The following is an 18,622-nucleotide window of genomic DNA, read 5'->3' as shown; positions in this document are numbered from 1 at the left end:
AAGAGACGGAGTCTGAGCGCGTTTGCCGCTCGCTGGAGCAGCCCGTGCCTGGCCCCTCGTTAATATGCAGCCCTCTTAATTTCCTGATTAAATTTCAGCTCGCAACTCAAACATTTGCAATTCACTTCCACTTTTTTATAGGAGTGTCTCATTAAAGTTAGCTGATTACAAATAAGGGACAAGGCAGCGGTTTGCAAAGGGCTCAGGGAAGCTGGACGGTAGTTTTAAATGGAAGATGAATATAGGCTGCTTCTGAAGAGCGAAGGGACTGGCGCTCTGCGGGCGAGAGCGGCGCCCCGGGCGCGGGGCCGCGCTGGGTGGCCGGCCTTTTCGGCGCTCTGGCCATCGCTCCTCGGGATTTGTTACCCTGCCAAGCCGAACACACTTTGCTAATAAACAAAAATTGATTTTTATTTATCTTGCAAAGCGGAGCGCCGTTGCTCCCGCTGTGGGGCTTTAATCCTTTCTACTGTCGATGGGAATAATGAGAAAGACACCTGCGGATCCGGTCGTAGCTGCAGGCCTCCTTTTTAACTATTAAGAGATCAATACCCTTTTCAATGCTGCTAGTAGTTTTCTGGCCCACTTGATTGCAAGGGGACATGGTGATCTCGGCGTTATTTGCTTGTGCCTGATGCGTTTCTGACCCACTTTCTCCCCCACCGGCTGGTGCCGTGGGGGGGACCGGCCTGCCCCCCCCACCCCGCGCCGACGGGGCGAGCTCCACCACCAAGCTCCAGCTCAAAGAAATCAACACATTGTTTCAGTTCATTACAAATCCATCTTGTTTTTATTGTCCTTTTTAAAAAAAGTTGGTGTTCTTCTGTTCATAGTTATAAAATAATCCTATTTTACAAAGATTTACAGCTCTGGAAGCGCCCAGCAGTGAACAAGGCTGGATCTTGCAAGTCTCTTAAATAATCAAACCACAATTTCTTCTTTTCTCTTTAAAAAATAGGACAAAAAAAAAAAAAGGAAATTGGCCACAAACCCTCCCCTCCAGCACCAAGCAGAACATATCAGAGTGAGAGGATTTGTATAAAAACCAATTTATTTCTTTCAGAAGGGGCAACAGGGAGCGGAGGGCGGGCAGAGGGGGTAACGAATGCACCCTACCGAGGCAGACGGCAAAGGGGAGGTTGTTCCTCACCATGAACCGAGCTGTTGGAGGGGATTTCTGGCTAAATCAAATTAAATTCCCACTGCTGCATTTTTCCCTCCTTCGGGCTTCCCCGATGGCCAAATACCATCTTGTAACCAGAGGGGAGAGGGCGCGTTGGGAGCCTGGGGCGGGCGGAGGTTTCCCGGCCACGTCGCTCCCTAGTATTTGCAGTTTTCTGGTCTTTTTGGCCCCAGTCCCGAGGCGGCAGCCTCCGGAGGGGGGTTTCCAGCTCGGTCCGCAGCAGTTCCCGGTCTCGCGCCTCAGGCGCCTCCTCAGTACGTGGGTCCCTTGACGGCGCCGGGCTCCGTCAGGCGCGCCGAGGCGTACGCCGAGGCTCCCAAGCAGGCGGCCGGCTCGCAGAAGCCGGGGAGCCCGGCGGGACCCGGCAAGCCCGGCCGGCCGGCCTCCCCGGGGGCGCCCGGCAGGCCCCGCTCGCCGGCCTTGCCGTCGAGCGCGTGGCCGGGGATGCCGGGGAGACCTGCAACGAGAGCAGCGCCGTGGGTCCGGGCACCCGCCGCCGGCGCCGCTCCGGGGGCGGCCGTGGCCGCGGCCGCGCAGGGCTTACCTGGGATCCCCGGCGGGCCCGGCATGCCCGGGTGGCCCCGGCCAGCGTCGCCGCGCTCGCCCTTCTCCCCTCGCTTCCCTGCAGGAAAAGGAAGGGAGGGGGAAAGGACGTGTTACAGCTGCGTGAAACACGGAAAAATCCAGCAAGGGCCGGGCAGCGCGGGGCGGAGCGGGGAGCTGCAGCCCGCGCGCGGGTTCCCTGCGGGTTCCCGGCTCGGGCTGCTCCAGGGAACCGCTCGGTTTCAAGGAGGCGATCAAAAAATAGGATGCGCTGTCCTGAGACCGGGGTGGGCCAGCAGGAAGGGGACGGGGGTGGGAAAACACGTCCCGAAAGCAAGTACGACGTTTCCGTTTTACTGAAACCATCCCAGAGCAAAAGGACTCTACAGGTTGATAAATCGGCCAGGCTGGGGCAACGCCGATTTTTGCCTTCAACCCTGGGCAAGGCCCCCCCCACCCAGCACGCTCACCGCCGAGCCCCCGCCCCCCCGGCCCCCACCTACCTTTCGGCCCCGTGTTGCCGATCTGCCCAGCGGCCCCCAGGATGCCGGGGATGCCGCGGGGCCCCATGGGTCCGTGCAGCCCCTGCTCACCAGGAGGTCCCGGGGGGCCGGGGGGGCCGGGCGGCCCCATGGCCCCGGCGCCGCCCAGCACCGCGCGCTTGGCGCTCACCGCCACCTCCGCCAGCTGCTCTGTAAGACAAGCGCGCGCCGGGGTTGGGGACGCACGGTGGGACCTGCCCAGCCGGAGCCGCCCCCGGCACCCAGCTACTCACCTTGCAGCATCTTCAAGACCACGTCAACGATGTGCTGGTCGCTGGCATCCCGGCCCTGAAAGCGGGGACAAGGGGGACACGCGGTAAAGGACGCTCCCCGCTCTGGGGACCCCAGCCGGACCGGGACCGTCCCGTTTGTCGGTCGGTCCCGGCACGAGCACCTCAGCCCCCCCCCCCAGCCATGCTGCAACCTGCTCGCTTCCCTCAGCTCGCTCAGCTGTCTGCAGCTCCGTTTTGCACCTCTAAATCCCACCCCCCAGCAAGTTGCAACGATACGCACTGAAGCTAAATGCTGGGCGGCTGCAAGGACTCAGCTGGCCGAAGCCAAGCCGAACAGCAGCTCTTTCCAAGGGAAGTGGTTGGTAAGAAAAGCTCAGAGGAAAAAAACCTGCAGAGCTGAACAAGATAACCAAGACACCCCGCCAATCGCCATCTCCGTGGGTGCAGGAGGGGGACATGGGGAGGTCTGGGGGGGATCTGGGGTAGGGTCACTCACGGCTGCACCCCGCTGGCCGGGCATCCCTGGCACGCCGCGCTCCCCGACGAGTCCTCGCGGGCCGGGTGGTCCCAGGTAGCCTCTCACGCCCGGCGCGCCTGCGTCCCCGGCGGGGCCGGGGAAGCCGAACTCGCCCCGGACGCCTTGCTGCGGTAGGGACGGAGAGCGGAGTCAGGACCGGGCACGCTCCGACCGGCCCGCTTGACAGTCTGGGCTCAAGACCGTGAGGATTTCGAGAGCCACAGCTTGCAGCAGGGGTCTGCACCCACAACGGGGTCGCAGCCTGGGGCCGCTCGAAGCCCATCTCCAGTGAAAGTGCTGTCACCGACCGCCAGCATGCAACACGCAGGCGGACGTGGACCGGCTTGCAGCTCAGCAGAGCACCGCTGGATCCCGGCTCAAGAGGCCTCCCAGCAAAGCAGTGATGCTTTCTGCAACACAACGCAGCCACCTCCAGCAGGGACAAGGGACCAGCTGGCTGTGTCCCTACGCTGGCAGGATGCCCCAGGCTGGAGCATCCCGAAACGGAAACCCTGCCACGGGGAAGCCGGCCAGGACTGGCACAAGGCAGGCGGTTTCCCAGTGTGAGCCAGCTCGTGGAAACCAGTCGTGGGACAGGAAGAGAGCCTCTAGTTTTGAGTAAACCTCATCCCGGCCCTCGTGGCCCCAAGGCTCTGGGGAGTCCTGGAGAGCCACCCTGAGAGAAGGTGCGGGGAATCGCCGTCTCCTAAAGCCACTGCCGCTCACCTGTCCCTTTGGCCCTGGCTCGCCTGATTCACCCTGGGGACAGAAGATACAAGAAATGCAATCGGGAAACCGCACAAATCTACAAACACTGCTGAGGCCCTGAGCTGGGGCAAGACGCAGCCACCAGTGCGGCACGGCAAGGAGGCAGGCACAAAGCAATGGGTGCCAGCAGGGAAAGGCTCGTGTCCCCACGCTCACCAGCTGGCCACATGAGCTGCACTGGGCACGTAGTGCAGGGCTGTGGGTGCAGGGAACCACATCTGCCACCCCTCCCTCACCTTCAACCCAAGAAACCCTCCACCAGGCCTGTTCTGCAGGTACCCACCTTCTCTCCCTTCACCCCCGCGAGGCCGTGAACACCTGGGTCTCCCTGGAGGAAAGACAGAAGAGTCGTGAAACTTCACCACCACTCACCTTCTCTGGAGCAATTTTAATCATTCTTTCTGGCCTGCTGTTTTAGATCTGCTTTTTGTCTGTGCAGATACTTGCAGACACAGCCATGGGGGATGCCCAAGGGGCTGGTACACAAAAGCCTGGTCCTTCCACCAGCTCTCTCCAGTGGGAGGAAGATCTTTAGCATCTCTGCTTCAGTGGTTCATCAGGCTGCCTGATGCTCGGGAGCAAATGGAGGCAGGCGGGCAAGCGCCCACCTCTGCCCGCAGCACCGACCCTCCAGTTCGTGCATTATGGGATCCAGAGCTACAGCTTTTACAGTCTCGTGCATCATCCCCTAACCTGGTGCTCCAGCCCACTAACGAGCATCACTGCTCGTGTCACCCTCTGCATACTCAGAGCCCACGCAGGGCTCATACGAGACTTGCTTCAAGCCAGCTAGTCCTGGGAATGCAGACAGTTCTGGGAGGGGATCAGTAAGGCTGAACGCAGTCTGCAAACTGCTGCCACAAGACAAGCTGCGTGCAAGACCCTGCCAAATTGCTCAGTTTAGAAAACATTTTACTTTTGGGGAAGGAAATAAGATACTTCCAGCTTTCCCATGGAAAGGGGAAAATGCCTTTGAAATAAATCAAAGTTTTATTGCAAAGCTACCCATGCCATGAAGCGGAGGTTAGGGAGTCCCAGCTGGCAGCTACCACCCTGCAGCTGGGAGCACCCGGCCGAGTCACCCTGGCTAAAGACCATGGCCAGAGGTGGGCACCAGCCCTGTCAAACGCAGGCGGCAGCCCCTTTCCCCCCGGGGCTGCCCGAGTCACCCAGCGCAGCGGCAGGAGAAGCGTATACTCACAACACCACCTTTGGGGCCAGTTTTTCCTGGGGAGCCCTAGAGGAGAGGAGAGAGTGCGGTGAGACCTGGGAGCGGGCAAGGGAGGGAGGGAGGAAACGTGTGGGGCTGGGCGTGAGGGCTGCAGGTAGGGAGGGATTCATATGGTGCCGCAAGGTGGATCTGACAGGCATCGTGGGCACCAAAATCTTATCTGTTAAAAGCTCCATTCTGGGCTTCCCACCAGGCTCAGATACCTCCTGCCTACCGAGCTGCTCTCCTGATGTCTCAACCCTCTGCACTAAAGCTAGATCCCGGCTTGCCCTGTCTAAGGAACATGTTTCCTGTGGCCCCAGCTCTGAGCAAATTCAGAATCCTGCAGCAAGCTCTAAAACAGATCTGGTGTGTTAGGAGAAATGTTGCAAGTGACTCAGTCCTGAGTCCCTGCACTGTCATCTCGTCTTCATCGTTCATCTCCTCCCCTCCACCATGCCCACTGCTCTGTCCCCATCTTCCACATCTGCTCACCCACCTCACTCCCCCGGCGAGTACACCCACTGCCTGCCCATCAAACCCCACGGCCCTGCGGTGCGGCTGCTCCGTACGGCTCAGGCTGGATTTACCACTTGTCTCTCCAACAGTAAAGGTTTCTGCAGAGATTCACTTTTCTTGCAAGAACCTTCTTTAAAGAACTTCATAGGGCGCTTCTCCCTTCTGCTCTTCCTTAACAAACCCCCTCATTGCTGACTGCTCCAGAGCCAGGAGCGGCAGGGTGATCACCTTGTCTCCTTTGACTCCTGGCAAGCCTTGGGGTCCTGGGATTCCTGGAGGGCCCTGTTCCCCTTTAGCACCCTGAAAATGAATATAACACACGGAAAAGAGAAAATTAGGGTGAATGAGAAGCAGCTACAGAAAAGAAATGGATCTTCAGCCGGAGAAATTCTCTAGTAAAAGAGCTGGACAAAGGTAGACCTTTGTGGTGACTCTGGTTTGAGGCAACCATGCTGAGGATTACCCGCGGGCAGATAACGAAGGCTCTGCTGGATGCCGCTGAGACCGCGAGCAGCAGCAGTGAGACACGGCCCTGCGCCATGCAGACACGTTCCCAGGCCTTCCCGACTGGGGAGACTGGGCAGCCTCCGCTGCAGGAGGCCTGGGAGATGACCAGCCCAAGGGAGGAAGGCCCCAGGCAGCCGGACACCTCCTGCCCTCTCTGTGTATCGTTCCCAGGTCACTTTAGGGCTATTTTCCAGGCTGGGAAAGGCTCCAGGAAGAGCGGAGCGGTGTCCCTGCTGGGTGCCCTAGGAGGAAATTCCACTCCTGGTGGGGCTGAAAACACCGCCAGCCCTTGGGGACTGCTAATCCCTGCGCTATTTGCCCTGCTGGCTAATCCCTCACCCTGTCTGGCCACGCGCAGTAGGACGGGGCTAGCAATTAAGCTCGACGGTGATCAAAGGGGAGGTGTGCAGCGGTCCCAGCCCTAAAGCCTCGGCTGCAGCAGCACGGCCTCCCCCCGCCTGCAGCCCTGCGGCTCCGGGGACGGACAAAGCCCTTTCCCACCACACGCTCTGGGTCCCGAGCCCCGGAAGGGGGCCCAGCGCGTACTCACCACTCTGCCCTGATCCCCCGGGGGACCCACGAGGCCTCGCTCGCCCCGATCTCCCTGCAGAGACCGAAGGAAGACAGTCAGGGGCCTGTCACCACGCAGGCACGCGTCCCGCGGCTTCCCGGACTCACCTTTGGCCCAGGGACACCCTGTGGTCCTTGTTCACCCCGAGGTCCTGGTTCACCCTAAGAGCGAAAATATCCAGAACGGGGCATTATTCCCACGAGGGGCTGCAAACGGGTAACTCAGGGGGTGACAGAGCTGCCTTGTTTTGTGTTCGTGCACAAGCGTTTGCCCGTCACGCTTTCCAGGTGGAGACTGTGGCAGGACGGGTGCCCCGTGGCCTTCCCAAGGCCAGCCCTTGTGCCCCACAGCCACGTGAAGCCACCAGCAGAGTGACAGAAGATGCTGCGGTCTGAGCAGCACCCTACGGGCAATGGGGGGATCAGCAGACACTGGTCCTGGCCGCTTCTAGGTGCCAGTGGACGGGACACAGCCAGAGAGAGGATCTGGGAGATGCCAGGCAAACGAGCCCTGTGGAGGGGCTGCACGGGAGCCACCACACAGACCCAGCACCACGGGGATGTAGCAGTCTCCGAGAAAGCTCGTGCCTGCTAAAAACAGATGTCTGTGGACAACCTGCTTCTTTCCAAGGGTTTATTGCAGGCCCTGAGTCATGCTCACAAGGTTTGCATTTGCTGCCAATGCTGCTCCTCCGAGCACATCCCCTGCTGCAGATAGCGGGGGGCGGAGGGAAGGAGGAGGGCTGCGGAGGGAAAGCGTCCAATTCTGTTCTCTATTTGACAGCAAATAGGCGAAAAAGAGAAAGAGAGAGAGAAAACAAACCCCGGGCTGGCCGGAAGGAGGCTTTGCCCGAGCTGCTGGGAGCAGTGCCAGAGATTCCCATTAGGAACCAGGCCTCGGCATTTCCCATTAGGAAAGAGATGGCATCTCTTTACTTACAATTTGCCCGGGGGCACCAGTGACACCTGGCTGGCCTCGAGGACCCGGTTCACCCTGCAAAAGAGACCGGCGTGACCAAGAGCAGGGAGAGGGAGCGAGCGAGGCTGCAGACCCGCCGCTCCCGGAGGGCTCCCGGCGCCCCGGCGGCTCCGCGGCTCGCTGACCCACCTTGTCTCCGGGGCCACCTTTGCTTCCCGGCTGGCCCGGCAAGCCCTGCGGAAACAAAACCGGCGTCACCGTGCTGAGCATCACCCTGCGCCAGCAGGCAGCACCCGCGCTGGGTGCCCGCCCCGCGCCCGAGCAGGTCTCGGGGACGGGGGACCCCTGGGTGCCACCCCCGTGAGTGTCGGGGTACCACCTGGGGGCATCCTACATGCCCTACTCACAGCTTGTCCCCGGTGGCCTGGAAGCCCCGGGCGGCCGGCCTGTCCCACGCTGCCCTGCAAGGCAAAGGAGGAGGCGCTGCCGCACGGCAGGGAAGGGCGAGGACAAGCCTCCGGGGAGCAAACGAGGGCGACCGCGCTCCCTTTCCGCCGCGGGGCCGGCCGGACCCCCGCGGGCAGGGAGACGCCACGTCGAGCGTGGGCTGCCTGCCGTCCCCTTTACATCCAGCAGGCACCCGAAGGAGGAGCAGCAGGCGTCCGCTCCCTCCGCGGAGCCCGGGCAGCCGGCGCGGCGCCTCACCTTCACGCCTGGGATTCCCGGCGTGCCGTCCTTGCCGTCGATGCCCGGGAGACCCTGCGGAAGGAGCGAGACTCGGTCGGGGCGGCACCTCCAAGAGGGGCACCGGGCTGGGCTGGGCAAGCCAGCCCGCGCTGGAGCAAGAGGCTCCTCTGCCTGGGGACCTCCGGCCCCCTCCTTGCATGGGCTCAGCACCAAAGCTCTGCCCGAAGCACCGCCGAGGGGCCCAGCTGGAGGGCGGCTGTACTTACGTTCTCCCCCTTGGGGCCGACGTCTCCTTGGGGACCGCGGATGCCACGGCCACCCTGCACCGGGAGAGAGCAAGTGTTATCTAACCAGTTATTTGGTGCAGAGCCCGGGACGGTCGTGTCCCTGCCCTCGGGCTCAAGGGGATGCACCGGTCCTGGCAGGACCGAGGGCGCCAGCCCAGGAGAGGGTGTCCGAGGGGACTCGCTCCCGGGCGAGGCGGGCGCAGGGTCCCCATCGCCAGCATCCCCTGCTCGTGCCCTCGCTCTGAGGAGTGAGCTGGGAAACTCAGAGCCAGCCAAAATCTCCAGTTTGAGTCTTCTCCCCCGGCCAGGGGGTCTCTAATCCTGTTTGCATGGGATGAAAGCCGGTGGCATTCCTGTCCGGGCAAGGGAAGAGCCCGGAGTCTGACGGAGCTAAGGGGCAGGCAGGGGATGCTCAGCGGCGAAGCACGGTACCTACCAGCTCTCCCTTCTCGCCGGGCTCCCCGGGCGGTCCCCTGGGGCCTTCCCTGCCCTGCGGGACGAGAAAGGCAGGGGCTGAGCGGGGAGCGCGGGGCCACCCGCCCGCCCCGTGCCCGGCAGCCCCGGGAACGAGGTTCGGCGCTCACCGGCCGCCCGGCGGCTCCGATGGTCCCGATCATCCCTTTGTAGCCAGCAGGACCCTGTAAAAAAAAAAGCGCAGCAGGGGTCAGTCCCTGCCGCGTAACCCCCAGCCCCGCTCCCCGCCGGCCGCGGGAAAGGCGGAGCCGTCCCGGCGGGAGCACGCGGGAGCCAGGCGCCGCGGCCGCGCCGTCCCGGCGGGCGCTTACCGTCTCGCCCTTGGGTCCCGCCACGCCGGGGTAACCCCTCAGGCCCTGCGGTCCCTGCAGGGAACAAACCGAAAACAGGCTTAGCCGGAAACCGGATCTCACCCCAGAAGCAGCCCAGGAGGAAACAGCAATTAAAAGCGAAGGTGATGTTGGGAGCCGGTGATTTTTGCCCAGCATGAGGCGCTTTGCCGTGGGGCGCGCTCCCGGCTCCGTGAGCGCCAGGCAGGCCCTGCCCAGCTGCCGGCCGGCCGGCAGCAGCGGGCGCGGGCTGCCGCTCCTTCCCCGAGCGTGGCTGCTTCAAAGGGATTTTGCTCGTTCCCCGGATCGAGGGGCTCAGCCCGCTAATTGCTTTTCATCTTCAAAGCGCTCGGCAATCTCAAACAACTTAATCCCCGGGTCCCCGCAGGGAGCGGGGCGGCACGACCCCCGTCTCGGCAGGGTGCCGGGGAGCGAGGGGCCCCGCGGCGCCCGCGCCCCCGCCGCCCGAGGAGCCGGGGACGCGCCGGGCTGGTCGCGTCCCCACGCCGCTTGGCCCCAAGCACCCGGCGGCAACAGCGGCAAATGGAGATTAATACGTTACCGGCGGGCCGGGGACGCCTTGCTCTCCGGAGACACCGACGTCGCCCTTGGGGCCCTGGGAGGGAGCCGGAGAGGAGAGACGTGAGCACGGGTGACGCGGGGGTATCGGCCGCCCCGGCGTCGGCTCAGGACACGACCCCCCTCAGCCGGGACCCGCGGGGGCTTGGGGACGGGTGTGGGAAGCCCCATCCTCCTTGGGAGATGCGCTCCGGGGAAGATCAACGCCAGCGCCCTCCTCCTCCCAGCCCAGGAGCTGCCTCCTCGTCTCCTCGGAGCTCCTCTCCCTTCAGCCTCCTCCCTCCAGCCCGTTCCCCTCCGCGCCACCCCTGCTCCCCCCGCGGTCTCCGTGCCCTCAGCCCCATCTCTGCCTCCCCGGGCGACGGGGCACTCGCCCCCGGTCCGGACGCTGCCAGCGAGGCGGTCCGGGACCCGGCGGCGCTCACCTGCGGGCCCTGCCTGCCGGGCTCTCCGAGGGCGCCGGGCCGGCCCCTGTGTCCCTGCGGGAGAGGAGCAAGAGCGTGAGCTGCCCCGCGCGCCAGGCTCGGAGCAGCATCCTTGGCGGGGCGCGCAGCTCGGCCGGGGCCGGCAGCCGCCGGAGCCAGCGCCGCCGGCGACGTGCCCGCCCGGGGCGTGCGCCAGCTCCCGGCGCCCGCGCGCGGCCTCACCTTCAGTCCCTGCAGTCCTTGGGGACCCTTGGGACCCGGCGGGCAGTTGGTCGGACACTGGTGGGGAAAACAAATGCACGTCTTGACCGGGAATCGGCCCAAAGCCGCGGAGAAGCCGTGCCCTGGCCCTGTGGCCGGCGAGGGAAGGACCCCGCGGGGGGCACCCGCTCGCGGCACCCTGCTGTTGCAGACCCTGCTCCTCCCCGCACGATCGGCACCGCAGAAGGCAGCCGCTTTGCACCGCCTTTGCACCAGCACGGGGCGACGGGACCGGCTCCGGGCGCGGGATGCTCACGCGAGCAGCCAGCGCGGGAGGTGCAGCCGCGCGGGGCACGGTCCGCGCCGCGGCCAGAGGTCGGACCAGCATCAGGCCTCCGTTTGCAGCCTGCCAGGGCTCCGCAGCGCCTCAATTCCCAGCTGTGCGGGAATTTCAAGGAAGGAGCCACCCACCAACCCCTGCCATGCCGCCGGCGCGGTCCGAGACCGGCGCTTCAGGAGCTGAAGTTTGCTCCCCGCCGTCTCCATGCTGCTACCAAATTACTGCGGCTAAGGTGTTTCCAGCCAATGCACGGTACAACCTCCCGGCCTTCGCTAAACTGCCGAGGCCTGTTGCAAGCAGGTGGTAACTGCAGCTCTTACCAAGAAATCAGCACTGCCTTCCAGTCCCTGGATGTGTCCTGGGGGGCCCTGCACGGAGACAGAGCCCATCAGGCTCCTGCTGCGGCAGCGGCCGCGGCCACGCTCGGGGCCGAGCTGGCTCAGCCCGGCCGCGTCCCTGCAGCCCGCGCTGGGGCTCGGCACCCGCCCTGGCTGCTGGAGGACGGGGACAGGGTCTCCCTCCCGCACGAAGCCCTGCTCGGGCAGCGGAGGTACTCACAGGTTTCCCAGGAGGGCCTGGGGGACCCCGCGGGCCATCGGGTCCGGGATCGCCCTAGGAAGGAAGAGCCCCAAGGGAAGGAGACGTTAGGAACGGGAAGGCTGATGGCTACAGCGGGAGCCAGGGCAGAGAGGGAGCAATAAAGCAGCGGAGACCGGGCACCCATGGGAAACGGCTGCGGGCGGGACCCCCCCGTCCGCACGCTGGGACTGCGCTCGCCCGCGTTCGCCCGGCATATCCCTGTGGATATGGTTATCCAGATGCCCGAAGCGCCGCGGGACGGACCGCGCTGGCGAGGAGGGGAGAGCCGCCGGGGCGGCGCGGGAGCAGCCCTCACCTTGGGTCCCAGCGCTCCGATTTCCCCAGGCAGTCCAACCTGACCCGGGAGCCCCTGAGGAAGAAGAGGGACGTTCACTGAACGCCTCGGTGCACCCCAGCACGGCGTGTGCTGAAACCCGCCCCGGAGGGCTCCTAACCCAGCCTCGCCCGCCGAGCCCCCCGTCACCTGCCGGGTCCCGCGAAGCGTCCCCACCGCAGACATACTGACCCCACCAGCGTTCGGGCTCGCCGGCTGCCCGTGGCCCCACCTCGTCCTTGCGCTGCCGCATTCACGACACCGTCACGTCCCAGCAAGGCTGAGACACCCCGGGAGCTGTGCACCCTTCCCGGCTCCGGTGCAGAACCAGCTGTGAGAGGGTCCAGCTGACCCCCGGCCACGCGGCCCTCCACGAGCACTCGGCTCGCCCTGCCCGAGCCTTGGGCCGAGCCCCAGGATGGCAGAGGGCTGGAGGGAGCTCGGGGACGCCAGTCCCCCTCTGCAGGGGCCCAGATCCGACGTCTCCCCACACACCCCCGAGCGGGCGTCCCGGCCGACCACCCCAGCCCCGCCGGCACGGCACTTACGGGTGGTCCTGGCAGCGAAGGGCCCTGAAACAAGAAAGAAGACGCTGTGGGCCCACATCCCCCAACCCCGCCAAAAGCCAGCAGAGCCTTTGCCCCGCGCGGGGCAGGGCGAGGGGGCGGCATCCAGCCACCCCCGGGACGCGGCCGGGGAGCAAAGCCTGCTCTGGGCACCGCTCCCCCGGGAGCCGGCGCGTCGCGCCGCCGTCACCCGCCGGAGAGGCGGATACTCACGGGCAGCCCCGGCGGCCCTGGGAGTCCGGGCTGGCCCTGTTGGGAAAGCAGGGGAGAGTCAGGAGCCGAACCGGGAGCGTTGGGCGCGGCGCGCGCTGCAGGGCCCCTGGGGCACGGGGCCCCGGTCCCCCGCCGGCCGCCCGGCGTGCCACGTGCTGTTGCAGCAGCGGGACTTGGTGCACCCCAGTCTGCCCCGTGTCCTTGCTCCGCCCGGGGCGGACGGGACCAGCACGGCGACGGCAAAGCAGGGGAGCTCACGCCGTCGGTCCCGCCCCGGCGGGATGGAGCCCCGGCGCCCTGCCGCAGCCCAGCGCTGCCCCAGCGCGTCCCCTCCCAACCCTCCCTCCCCGGGAAGGCCGGGGCAGAGCCCCGAGGGAGCGGCCCCAGCGCTGCCCGCACTCACTTTAACTCCTGGCCCGCCGACGGGCCCCGGTTCTCCTTTGGCTCCCGTCAGGCCCTGCGAGAGGAGAGACGCCGGGGGTCACGGCCGCGCCTGCCCCCCTCGCCGCCGCGCCGCTCTGCTCCCCAGCGCTTCCCGGCATTTCTGTCGGGGCTGCTTCCGTCACCCCGGAGGGTTTCGAGCGGGGACGCGGTGTCTGTCCGGACCCGTGATGCCGGGTACCAAACCCGACGGTGCTGGCGTGAAGCCCTGACGGTGCAAACGGGCCGGGTACAAATCGCAGCAGGCTCCTCGCCCGGGGGGGCTCAGCCGGGACCGCGGCCCCTCTGGGAGCCCAGCTACCCCCGCGCGGGTCCGAGCAGCGCGCCGGCTCCACCAGCATCGCCGAGGGCTGCGCCCGGCTTGCCACGGAGGGCGGCTGATCTCCGCAGCCGATCGCTCGCGCTACGCCCATCGCCTGGCCTAATTCCCGCCCGCTGCCAAGCGCCCGGGGCCAGCGGCAGCGCCAAGGCGCTCGCTCAGCCCGGCTCGGTTCTGCGCTTTGCCCAACGCAGCTGAGATCTGCTGTAGGGCGGATTAGCCTGGATGGATAATGCGTGCTGATAATGACATTACTATTCTATTCATTTATTATCGAAGAATAACTAAAACCTAACTTTTTACGAAGGAGCGTCCGGAGATGCGGAAGAGGGCCCCGGCACTCCGGCACCCCGGCATCCCGGCACCCCGGCACCCTGCCTGCACCGCACGCGGGGGTACCGCTCCCCTCCCGCCCAAAGCGGGCACCCCGGGAGTTACTCCAGATTTACACGGACGGGAAAGGGATCTGAACCGGGGCTCGGAGCAGCAGCTGCAGTTAAGGAAAAGGCTCTTGCTTTCTTTTTTTTAGGTGGGTTCCTGTCCCGGGCAGGAGATCCAGCCCCGTGGGGGACGGAGGGGGGACGTGCTCTTTCGGGAGCCGGGGGCGGCGGGGCGCAGGGTGGCAGCTGCAGCCCGCGAGCTCCGCGGAGGTGCTGAGCTCTGCCTGCATTTCCTGCTGTGAACATAAAGGCGCTTTGAGCGGCCGCACGAGGGGATTTGGGCACTTTCTCATGCGCAGCAGAAAAGGATCCAAGGGCCGTAGCCCTCGGGAGCCCCGGCGGCACTGCGCTAAGCTCCTCCACGCTTTGCTTGAGAAGAGACATCTCAGGTCTCGGCGGGGTCACCTTTGCCTCCAGCGCAGGGCAGAGCTAGTAACTCCCAGCACCCCGGGGAGCAGCGGGCTCAGACGCCGCAGCTCGGCCCCAGCCAGCCTCCTGCTCCCTGAGCCGGGAGACCAGCGGAGCTTGCCGAGGTCCCGCTCGGCTCGGGGCTGCGCCGGGAAGGCAAGGGGCTGTACTCACGTCGATGCCTGGCTTCCCTGGGGGCCCGTCCGGGCCGGGCGCTCCGGGGTCCCCCTTGGCACCCTTTAAAAGAGGCAGGTGGTCAAATTAAAAGGCAGCTCTTTGCAAAGGGGTGAGGCAACGCACGAGCTTGGAAGGAGGCACGCGTACTCACCGCGGGCCCAGGCGCTCCGGGCGAGCCTTTGTCACCCTGGGAAAGAGAAGCAGGTTATAAAAGGGGGGTTTCACCCTCCGGGTGCTGGCGGTGCTCAGGGCTGGCTCCACGTCCTCCTATGCCCTCCCAAAGCCAACGAGAGATGCAGGATCCCCCCCGGCTTGGAGGCCAGGACGGGGCTGGAGCCAGGAACACAGAGCGCTTCGGTGCGGTTGCAGGAAGGCTGTGGCTTTTGGGGTATAAATAGCACTGAAATAACACCCTGGGGCCAAGGCGGAGCCTGGGGCGAGGCGCACAAGAAAGGCGCTTTCTGCTCGCTCACAGATCGCCCCTGTGTTCGGGCTCCCCACGAGGGTCTCGGCGCCGGGGCCACGGCTGCACGGGCACCCGCATCCGGGCACGCTGCCCCCCGCCGGCACCCCTCGGCAGGGGCACCCCGGCACCCTCCTCTGTACCCTGCCATGGGCACGCGGGACGGCGCTCGCCTCGCACGACAAGCTCCCTATCGCTGCGCCCCGCCAAAAGCAGCTCAGACTCCGTTTCCCAAGGTGTTTAGGAGGCTGCGGCCGCCGGCCCCTGCCAGCACGTTTCTCAAGGCTCAGCCGGAGCCTTCGCCGGGCGCTCGGGTGTCTCCATCGCCCCGCGAGTCTGGAAGCCGAGACCGAGCCCGGGCTGCGCCCTGGGGGCTGCTGGCTCCCCGCCGGGAGCCGCTGCCCCGACGCAGCGTCCCCCCGCCCCGTGCCCGCGGCCCCGGCCCTCCCCGCAGCCCCGTACTCACGTCGATGCCATCGGCTCCCGGCACTCCTGGCGGACCGGGGGGCCCTCGCGGGCCAGGCTCTCCTGGCGGACCTCGCTAAGGGGGCAGAGAGGCAGGGCTGGCATCAGCCCGGAGACGCTGGCAGGGCGCGGGGGAGGCGGCGCGCGGCACCCGGCCCCGGAGAGCGGGCACCGGCGCGAGCAGCCCCCGGCGCGCAGCGGCTGCTCCTGCTCCCCTGCCGCCCGCCCCCGGCCGCCCGTCCCGTCCCGAAGGCCCCCGCAAGAGCATGCATGGAGAAACCCTGGGAAAGTCCCCCTGCCCGCCTAAACTACCAGCTCCCTGGTGGCCCCGGGCCGTGCTGGGGGGAACGGGGGTAATTCCCAGGTGCCGGCGGGGCTCCCGCCCTACGGGCTCCGCAGGGCAACGGCAGCGTCGGCAAAGGTGCCTTGGCCCCGAGCGCAGGGCTCGCGCCGGCAGCGTTTCGACGCCGGAGGCGGCGGGCGTTGAACGGGGAGCGGGAGCCCGCGGTGGGAGCGGGCTCCCGGCCTCCGTGCGCGCCCTGCGCCGCGCCTGGCCCCCTGCCCGGGGCCGGTGCGGCGGTGCCTCTGCAGCACCGCTCTCCAGCGTCTCACAAAAGCGCCATTCAGCCCGCGTCGGGGGAGCTCCAGGAGCAGCCTGGCCTCCAGCTCTGAGGTTTTTCCAGGACTCCCTAGGAAGAGCTTTGCAAATAAACCTCTGTTATCCTAACGGGGCGTTTTCAGGGAAGAGACTCTGCTCCCGGAGACTGAAACCCCGGTGTTCTTCAAAACGCAACTCAGACAGGCTGCCTGTGTCTGGCACGGCCGGGGGCTCCGCTCTTCTTCGAGGCTTATTTATTTTAAAGCACAGCTTGCGAGGATGAGCGGTCCTGCTCGTCTGCGCGCCGGACCACGAGAGCCCCTGGCTTCACCGTGGCACCCCCCCGCTCCGGCCCGGGCGGGAGCGGGCCGCCTGGAGCACCCGTGAATAGCACCTTTGTCCTGCCCGAGCCGCTTCCAAACGGCTCTTTGTTCGGGAGCTCCCCGAGCGCCGGGCGCTGGCTCGAGCCCGCTCCGCGGCGCAGGTCCCGCCGGCCCCCGGCGCCGGGGCAGCCGCGGGACCCTCCCCGGCCGGCGGCAGAGGCAGGCTGCCTTCGCGGGCGGCCCGGCCCGGCCCCTCTTCCCCGGGGCCGTTTCCCCAAACCTTTCACTTCTTTAAGTCCGATTCTGGCGCCTGGGCGGCCTCAGCCTCTCTCCTGGCGGGTGCGATTGCGGGGAGCGCTGCCTCCCCTCCCCGCACACTCGGCAGCGCTGGGGAACGGCTCCTTTGCTTGCTCTTTCCTCTCTGATTCATTTTCTCCCGTCTTTGGGGAAGTTTGGGGGACCCTCCGGGACCCCGACTCGCGCCGCCTCCGCTGCTGCGCTCAATCCCTGCTCCCCCTCGGGAAATGCCCGCGGACCTGCCAGGGCCTCTCCCTGCGCCGAGCATCCCGGGCTCGAGCCCTTCCCGGCCGCAGCGGCGGGCAGAGCCCTGCCAAAGCCCCCGGTGCCGCTGGCTACCGGACCCCAGCGCGCCGCTCCCGGGGCGCAGGAGGCCAAAGCGCTGGGCGCTGCGGCGGCGGGAGCAGAAACGGTGGAGAAAGCGCCGATCGCACCCCAAAGGGAAAGCAGAGCGTTCAGCCAGCGGTGCCGAACGGCAGCCGGGCAGAGGTTAACCGCGCAGCCCGGCCCGGCGCCCTGCGCGGGGCTGCTGGCAGCTTTCCACCCGGGCAGGCCCCGGGGCTGGTGCCGTGCCCCCCGTGCGAGGGAAGAGCGAGCAGAAGGGGTGGAAAAACGAGCGGGGCGGCCGAGAGGGGCCGGGGGCCGAGGGGCCGGGGCGGCGCGGCCGCGCGGGGGCACAGAGCAGAGCACTTACAAGCTGGGCCAGGCAGAGCCCGGCGGCCTGGAGCAGGAGGCAGAGCTTGATGCTGCCCGGGGAGCCGGCCATGGCGAGGGTGCCGCAAGCGCGCGGCGCTGCTGGCCCGGCTCGCGCGGCGCCCAGGTGTGCGGCAGCCCCGACTGCCCGCCCCGGCGCGAGCCCCCGCCAGCCCACCGAGCAGCCCCGGGAGGAGGAGGAGGAGGAGAAGGAGGAGGAAGGGGCCAGGCTCATTAATATGGAGCAGCCCGGAGCCGAGGGTGGCCCCCGCGCCGCACGCCCCCCCCCCGCGCGCCCCGCAGGGTAGGCCCACAGCTATTTTGGGCTGCGCCGGCCGGGCCAGGGTGCCGGCTGCCGACCTGGCGCCTGTTGGCACGAGCTGCCCGGGACGGCTGCGGTGCAGGCAAGGTGCCCGGCGCGACCCGCACGGCCTGGGGGGGGGTCCAGCCTGCACCAGGCAGGTCTCAGGGGGATGAAACCCCCCAGGGATTCAGGGCGGCTCCAGGAAAGCAAGCGGGCACCTCTGCTAGGGACGCGCCCAGCAGGGAAGGAGGCTCGTTTCCGCGGGAAGACGGGCAGCGCGGCTCCCGCGCCGCGGCCCCGGCCGCCTTCCCGCGCCGCGCGGGTGCCGTGCCTCGCGCCAGGCTCGCTTACGCGCGTGCCAGCTGCCGGAGCGATCGCTTGGGGCAGAGCTGCGCAACGACGGAGCGAGGCCGGCGAGCCCAGGGCCCTGGCACCCACGTAAGAAACAACCAATATTTGCTCTTAAATACATAAAGCTCCCGCCTTGATTTTCTAGCCATTTCCCAGATTTTTTTCCCCCCCGCTCCGTCCCGTTCCCCCACATCCCCGGCGTGTCCTGCCACGGCCGGCGACCGCAGCCGGCCCCGGGCAAAGCCAGGTGCCCGCGTCGGCCCGGGGACGTGTCCCAGGTGAGCGGGGCTGATTCGCGCCCCCGGTTTGGCCCTGGCCCTGGCCCGAGCGCGGCGGCCGCTCCGCGCCCCCGCGCTGCTCTCTGCGCCCTGCCGCCCCCGCCCGCTCTCGCCCGGGCTGCCAGCGGCCCCGGCCTCCGCGCCGCGTGGACGCAGCCCCGCTCGGCGCTCGCCCGGGCCTTGCAGGAAACCCGGCGGTGATTCAGCCTTGTCATTTCCTCCTCCTCCTCCTCGCGGAGGGCTTGAAGGCCCCACGCTGAACCCCTGCGCCCGCGCGGACCGGGGCGGCTGGCTCTGCTCGGCTCCCCGCCGAGTCTGGCCCGTGGCACATCCTTCCCTGCGCAGGCGGGAATATCCCAGCACACGGATCGGCGAGGGCGGCTCCGCGAGGGCTGGCGGAGCACCGCCGCGGGCGGGGGGCCTGGAAACGCGGCTCCTTCTCCTTCTTTCAGTCTTTGCATCTCCGCTCGGGCACGGCGAAGGAGGTGCCGCCCTCGCTGCTCCTCTGCCCGGCGGAGCAGGCAGGCGCTTCCCCCCCGG

At 66.9% G+C, this 18,622-nt stretch overlaps 1 protein-coding gene across 1 annotated transcript; it reads right to left on the bottom strand.

Annotated features, from left to right (window-relative positions):
- Window positions 1–785: 785 nt before the first annotated feature.
- Window positions 786–17,222, bottom strand: COL9A2 (collagen type IX alpha 2 chain). Its single transcript, XM_062594369.1, has 32 exons — window positions 17,151–17,222; window positions 15,240–15,314; window positions 14,462–14,497; window positions 14,308–14,370; window positions 12,929–12,982; window positions 12,526–12,561; window positions 12,295–12,318; window positions 11,729–11,782; window positions 11,392–11,445; window positions 11,154–11,201; window positions 10,515–10,571; window positions 10,293–10,346; window positions 9,851–9,904; window positions 9,271–9,324; window positions 9,070–9,123; window positions 8,922–8,975; window positions 8,465–8,518; window positions 8,217–8,270; window positions 7,919–7,972; window positions 7,701–7,745; window positions 7,533–7,586; window positions 6,701–6,754; window positions 6,573–6,626; window positions 5,744–5,815; window positions 4,988–5,023; window positions 4,070–4,114; window positions 3,745–3,777; window positions 2,998–3,144; window positions 2,502–2,556; window positions 2,230–2,418; window positions 1,728–1,805; window positions 786–1,640 (listed from the first exon to the last, which is right to left on the bottom strand). The coding sequence occupies exons 1-32, from the start codon at window positions 17,220–17,222 to the stop codon at window positions 1,435–1,437; spliced, it is 2,073 nt and encodes a 690-aa protein (XP_062450353.1). The 3' UTR covers window positions 786–1,434.
- Between the last annotated feature and the right edge of the window lie 1,400 nt (window positions 17,223–18,622).

The sequence above is a fragment of the Rhea pennata genome, chromosome 23, assembly GCF_028389875.1.
Source record: "Rhea pennata isolate bPtePen1 chromosome 23, bPtePen1.pri, whole genome shotgun sequence".
In the NCBI taxonomy this organism is placed as follows: domain Eukaryota; kingdom Metazoa; phylum Chordata; class Aves; order Rheiformes; family Rheidae; genus Rhea; species Rhea pennata.
The sequence above is the reverse complement of the archived record's forward strand: the minus strand, read 5'-3'. Positions and strand labels throughout refer to the sequence as shown.

What these genes read in the sequence shown, in the direction of transcription:
- COL9A2 (XM_062594369.1), bottom strand. Translation starts at nt 17,222, where the DNA reads ATGGCCGGCTCCCCGGGCAGCATCAAGCTCTGCCTCCTGCTCCAGGCC. An exon ending in TCGGAGCCGCCGGGCGGCCG is followed by an intron (nt 8,976 to 9,069) that starts GTGAGCGCCGAA and finishes CTCGTCCCGCAG; the next exon opens with GGCAGGGAAGGCCCCAGGGG. An exon ending in AAGGTGGCCCCGGAGACAAG is followed by an intron (nt 7,587 to 7,700) that starts GTGGGTCAGCGA and finishes TCTCTTTTGCAG; the next exon opens with GGTGAACCGGGTCCTCGAGG.